The sequence below is a fragment of the Anomaloglossus baeobatrachus genome, chromosome 6 (genome assembly GCF_048569485.1).
Source record: "Anomaloglossus baeobatrachus isolate aAnoBae1 chromosome 6, aAnoBae1.hap1, whole genome shotgun sequence".
Lineage (NCBI taxonomy): Eukaryota > Metazoa > Chordata > Amphibia > Anura > Aromobatidae > Anomaloglossus > Anomaloglossus baeobatrachus.
Genome location: NC_134358.1, coordinates 556,906,380 through 556,912,379, shown reverse-complemented (window position 1 = coordinate 556,912,379; position 6,000 = coordinate 556,906,380). Strand labels below are relative to the sequence as shown.

At 44.6% G+C, this 6,000-nt stretch overlaps 1 protein-coding gene across 1 annotated transcript in view; it reads left to right on the top strand.

Moving 5' to 3' along the window:
- THSD7A (thrombospondin type 1 domain containing 7A) overlaps positions 1–6,000 on the top strand; it is a 701,817-nt gene that overhangs the window by 586,556 nt on the left and 109,261 nt on the right. Inside the window, exon 14 of the mRNA XM_075315710.1 lies at positions 2,055–2,158. Within this exon, the coding sequence (XP_075171825.1) occupies positions 2,055–2,158 (104 nt within the window). The remainder of the gene's footprint in view (positions 1–2,054; positions 2,159–6,000) is intronic.

Genomic DNA, 6,000 nt, shown 5'->3' with positions numbered 1-6,000 from the left:
GGTTTACCAGGGCTAGAAATGAATGATACAATCTGTAGATAATCTTGCCCTCACTCTCCATTTGCAGGATGTTTTCCATGTTTACAAAATAGAAATAATCCTCCACGGAACGCAGGGGTTAACTTCCTGCTGAATTTAAGATATTGTACAAGTGAGGGTGGCGCTTATCTAAATAGGTGTAGCTTAACAGGGAGAGGCTCCTGCTGCAGCCAGTTGTCTTACTGCCATACACAGGAACGTGGGGATAAGCCCGGGGGGATTATGTGTTTCCAAAATAGAAATCAGGGAACACAGTGGTTATCCTCTTGCTCATTTTCAGATATTGAACCAGTGAAGGTGGAGCTTATCTAAATAGGTGTAGTTTAATAGGGAGAGGCTCCTGCTGCAGCTAGTAGTCTTACAGCCATACAAAAGGAACGTGGGAAAAAGACACAAATTTTATATAATTCCGAAATAAAACTCAAGGCACACAGTGGTTATCTTTCTGCTCATTTTCAAATATTGAACCAGTGAGGGTGAAGCTTATCTAAATAGGTGTAGCTTAACAGGGAGAGGCTCCTGCTGCAGTCAGTTGTCTTACAGTCATACAAAAGGAACATGGGGACAAGGTGGGAATTTTAGTTGTTTCCGAAATAGAAATCAGGGCACACAGTGGTTAACGTCTTGCTCATTTTCACAAAATGAACAAGTGAGGATGGAGCTTATCTAAAGGAGTGTAGCTTAACAGGGAGAGGCTCCTGCTGCAGCCAGTTGTCTTACGGCCATAGAAAAGGAACGTGAGAACAAGACACAGGTTTCAAATATTTCCGAAATAAAACGCAGGGCACACAGTGGTTAACTTCCTGCTAATTTTCAGATATTGAACCAGTGAGAGTGGATCTTATCTAAATAGGTGTAGCTTAACAGGGAGAGGCTCCTGCTGCAGCCAGTTATCTTACAGTCATACATAGGAATGTGGGGCCAAGGTGGGAGGATTATATGTTTGTTTCCGAAATATAAATCAGGGAATACAGTGGTTAACTTCTTGCTCATTTTCAGATAATGAACAAGTGACGGTGGAGCTTATCTAAATAGGTGTAGCATAACAGGGAGAGGCTCCTGCTGCAGCCAGTTATCTTACAGCCATACAAAAGGAATGTGGGGACAAGGCGGGTGGATTATATGTTTCCGAAATAGAAATTAGGGAACATAGTGGTTAACTTCTTGCTCATTTTCACATAATGCACAAGTGAGGATGGAGCCTATCTAAAGGTGTATAGCTTAACAGGGAGAGGCTCCTGCTGCAGCTAGTTGTCTTACAGCCATACACAGAAATGTGGGAACAAGGCAGGGAGAACACAACTAATTTCTGTGGATAAATAGAGAAGATTTCTTTAAACATTTTTTAAGGTAAATTGCCAGTGGGACTAAATAGGATCAAATGAAAGGAATAAAAAATGGAGGAATTTCTGGCATTTGTTTTTGTTTAATGGATGTGATAGAATTACAGAACATTCTAGAACCTTCCATCTCTCAAATCCACCACGCTGACATTCCTCACAACCCATTGTCTACCGTCGGCGTCCTCGGGCTGCTTTCAACCTCTCCTAATATGACGTTCCATCATCTCTCACAGACTTGTTCAATTTGATACGTTAGAAAAATCCACAATCAGATCATTCCGTCTGATGTCCCCGATGGCTTGAACTAGCGGTGTAAAGCCGTCCAAATTCCCCGACACCTCTGGGAAATCAAAACATCTGCTTTAAAAATGATGCCAGCAAATGAGAGCAAGATCAGGGCCTTTATCAAATCCCGTAGTTTGACGGCCTCTGCGGCGGAAAAAAACTAATTTTCTATGCCTGGGTTCCCCTTGGTCCATGTGTTTAATCCAGATGGCTGGTGGTGGTTACAGAGCAAGGGTATTTCATTAAGAGAGCCCCCGCTGCTTCTGCCAAGTCAATGAAGAAGTGCACGGGCGACGCTACAAAGTAAATGATCACGACTGGAGAGATTGAAGACGTCTGACAGTCGTGATTTAAAGTCTCAGTCATCAATGAATGTCTCGCCCATAGGTGGAAAACTCATAAATGGAGAAGATGCCAGCTGGTTCCTTGGTACGTCAGACAAGACAGTCCCGGAGCCTACGAGACGTGTGGACCTGGACTGCAAGCAAGAGGTGAATTCTTTAATGATCAGTCATTGATATTATTTTTGAGATTTGTTTTGTGTCTTTTTTGTTTGTCTGTTTTTTTGAGATTTTGTAAAAAATTTTCACCACCCCAATTATCTGAATGGTCAAAGAAAGACTAATTAAAGGGATTGTCTCTAGCGATGAGTGGACTCTCAGATAACCTAGATCAGCAGATCCCGGTGATCTGGTTCTAAGCCGAATTCCAGTCCCCATATAAGTCTTTGGGGACCAGAATCCAGCGATTAAAAATGCTGGTAGAAGGGATAGGAGGATAAGAGCAGGAGTGCTGCACTTACGAGGCTCTGGCACAGCTGTACACTGCTCCCGCTGCCTCTCCATCACTTCCTGGGATGCTCATTATTGCTCATCCATATGCACTGCTTTCCCCACCCACCGGCCATCCTGGCGTCTGTGATTGGTTGCCGTCAGACGCGTTCCCAGCTTGTGTGACAGCGTCTGACTACAGCCAATCACAGGCGCTGTGTGTGGGTCAGTATCGTGGTGTAGGGTCAAGCCATATCATGATACCCAGCACAGACAATGCATACAGCTACAGGCTGCAGCCCCCAGCCATGCACTTATCTTGGCTGTGTATCAAAGTAGGAAGAACCACATGCGTCTTTTTTTTTTTAATTATTATTATTTTTAAATAAATAACTGGCGTGTGATCCCTCGTGTGGATTACGTCAGACCTTCTGGGGTGTTTTGGGTTTAATAAAGTGGTGATAGAGGGTGTTTATTTTATTTCATATAAAGAATTTTCTCGGTGTTAAGGCTGCTTTACACGCAGCGACATCGCTAGCGATGCCGCTCGTGAAAGCACCCGCCCCCGTCGTTTGTGCGTAAGGGGCAAATCGCTGCCCGTGGCGTACAAAATCGCTAGTACCCATCACACATATTTACCTTCCTAACGACATTGCTGTGGCCGGCGAACCGCCTCTTTTCTAAGGGGGAGGTTCGTGCGGCGTCACAGCGACATCACACGGCAGGCGTCCAATAGAAGCGGAGGAGCGGACAGCAGCCGCATGAAAGTCACGCCCACCTCGTTGCTGGAGGACACAGCTACGGTGTTGTTCGTCGTTCCCGGGGTGTCACACGTAGCGATGTGTGCCTCAAGAACGACGAAAACCTGCGTCCACCACCAGCAACGATTTTTTGAAAATGAATGACGTGTCAACGATCAACAATTAGGTGAGTATTTTTGATCGTTAACACTCACCCATAGGTGTCACACGCAGCGACGTCGCTAATGACGCCGTATGTGCATCACGAATTCCGTGACCCCGACAACATATCGTTAGCGATATCATTGCGTGTAAAGCCCCCCTTAGTGTTTATTTACTTTCGCTTACCGATTAGTAATGGGGGGTCTCCTAGGCCCTCCCCATTACTAATCTAAAGCTTAGTGGCAGCTGTGGGCTGCCATTAACCTCCTATATTACCCCGATTGCCACCGCACCAGGGCAATTGACAAGAGATGGGTAAAGAGGCAGGCTTGTCGCATCTAATGGATGCGACAATCCCGGGCGGACAGAGACTGCTATTTTTAGGCTGGGTGTGGCCCAATAAGCATGGGTCTCCGCAGCCTGAGAATACCAGCTCTTGGGCTTTATCTTGGTTGGGTATCAAATTTGGGGAGGACCGCATGTCATTTTCAAAAATTATTTATTTTTTAAAAAAGCTGCATGCAGTTCCTCCTATTTTGATACACAGCCAAGATGAGCGCACGGCTGGGGGCTGCAGCCTGTAGCCGTATGATTTATCTATGCTGGGTATCATAATACGGGGGAACCCTACAACAAATATGGTATTTATTTATTTTTATACCACGATACTGTCCCACAAACAGTGCCTGTGATTGGTTGCAGTCAGACACTGTCACACAAGCTGGGGGGGCACGTCTGACTGCAGCCAATCACAGACACCAGGACGACCGGTGGGCGAAGAAAGTATTGCATATGGATGAGCAATAATGAGCGGCTGTGACAGCAGTTACAGTCGAGCCTCGGTAAGTATGAAGCACTTGCTTCATTCTTATTTTTCTTTTATTTTCCTTTATTTATTTTTTTTCAATTTCCCCAGAGCCGGAACCATATTAATACCCGGAATCCAACGCCCGGTCCGGCATCGGGGTACTTTTGAAACAGCGCGGATCCAGACATTTCCAGTCCAGGTCCGCTCATCACTAGTTGTCTCATCATAGATGATCTCCTTAGGAAAAGGGTCACGTTAGGCTGTATTAACACATCGGTGTGACACGGCAGTGTGTTTGTCCATTTTCTCCTTGGAACAGTACGCATAAAGTTTAATTAATCCATACATTATCACGTCTGTAAAGCGCTATGGAATTTATGGCGCTATATAAGTGAATAAATACACACATCAGTTTTAAAAATTGGTCTCTGGCCCGTGAGACTCAGAACATGTCCTGTTCTCATTAGACTCGGCCATTAAAATCTATGGGGTTTTGTGTAAAATGAATGGAACATGGAAGACAGATTTGTTCTTGAAAGTTCCATGGAGTTTCATCCATCTGATACACTGATACATCCTTAATAGGGATGATCGAATACCTCAAATATTCGGCTTTGTGAATATTTTCCGAATATGTCGCCACTATGCGAATATTTGATGCGCAATGTAAGTCTATTGGAAGCATGAATAGTTGTTATTCGGGTTTCTCATAGACTTACATTGCACATCGAATATTCGCGAATAGTCGAATAGCGGCGACCTATTCGGAAAATATTCGCGAAGCCGAATATTTGAAGTATTCGATCATCCCTAATCATTAACAGTCAATAGATAAACACAAGTTCAGATGGTCTATATGCGTCATGCGGCAAAAAGAGATCGGTTGGGGAGGTCGGTGGGACTCACCAACCGATCAACAGCAACGCACTGGAGGTTCATCAGTGTCAAATGTTGTGTAGTAACCGTGAATGGTATTGCAGCCATTCACTTGTATGGGCAAGAACCTACCGTACCATCATGGCCTCTACACAAAGTATGAAGTGGTTCCACCAGTCAGTTGACCAGTTGAGGTCGCCAGCAGTCAGACACCAACCATTCCTAAAGATATCTCATCAGGTTATACCATTTTAGCTCCTGCCATGGCGCATACTAGAAAGATACTATTGCATTATATATCCCAGTATAGAAGACCTCATTATTCTAAGGCTTTGTATACACCGGTGTCGTGTTTTTGTCCAGTATCCCGTACATTGGCATGCTCGCTGTGCCACCTCACCTGGTGCATCGGGAATTCTGCCTGGTTGCCATGTAGATGCGCGAGAGCATGCTGCAATTAAATCTTGCAGAGGAATATCTTGTAGCAGAGTGTATTATCTGTATAATTATGAGACTTAATTGCTTTACTAAATTCCATTAAAATCTACAAGCCGTTATGTTGCACAGATTACACCCCGCAATTAAATTCCCTCATCTCCTTAATCAGGAATGGTTTATAAAACCCGCAGCGCCACGCGATCCGTTCTCGGGAAACAAAAGAGACATTCTTGTAAATGTTTACTGAAAACCTGATGAGCGTGATAAATAATGATCCGTCTCCATGTACCGCTATCAGCCATAACATAAAACCGCGGACAGGTGGGGTGAAGAACACGGATTATCTTGTGACTATGGATCCTGTCGGGGGGAGGGTGACATTTTAAATAAGTTTATAGTCTGTTCTTGAATCTGATGTGTGAAAAGCTGAAAAACTGAGCAAAAGTGAGGATCTGAGCGATGACAAGGGCTGAAAAGTGGTGGATAGGTGACTGGGTCAGGGCAGGTCTTGTAGGCTGTTCCCGGTATACTGCAGGTCT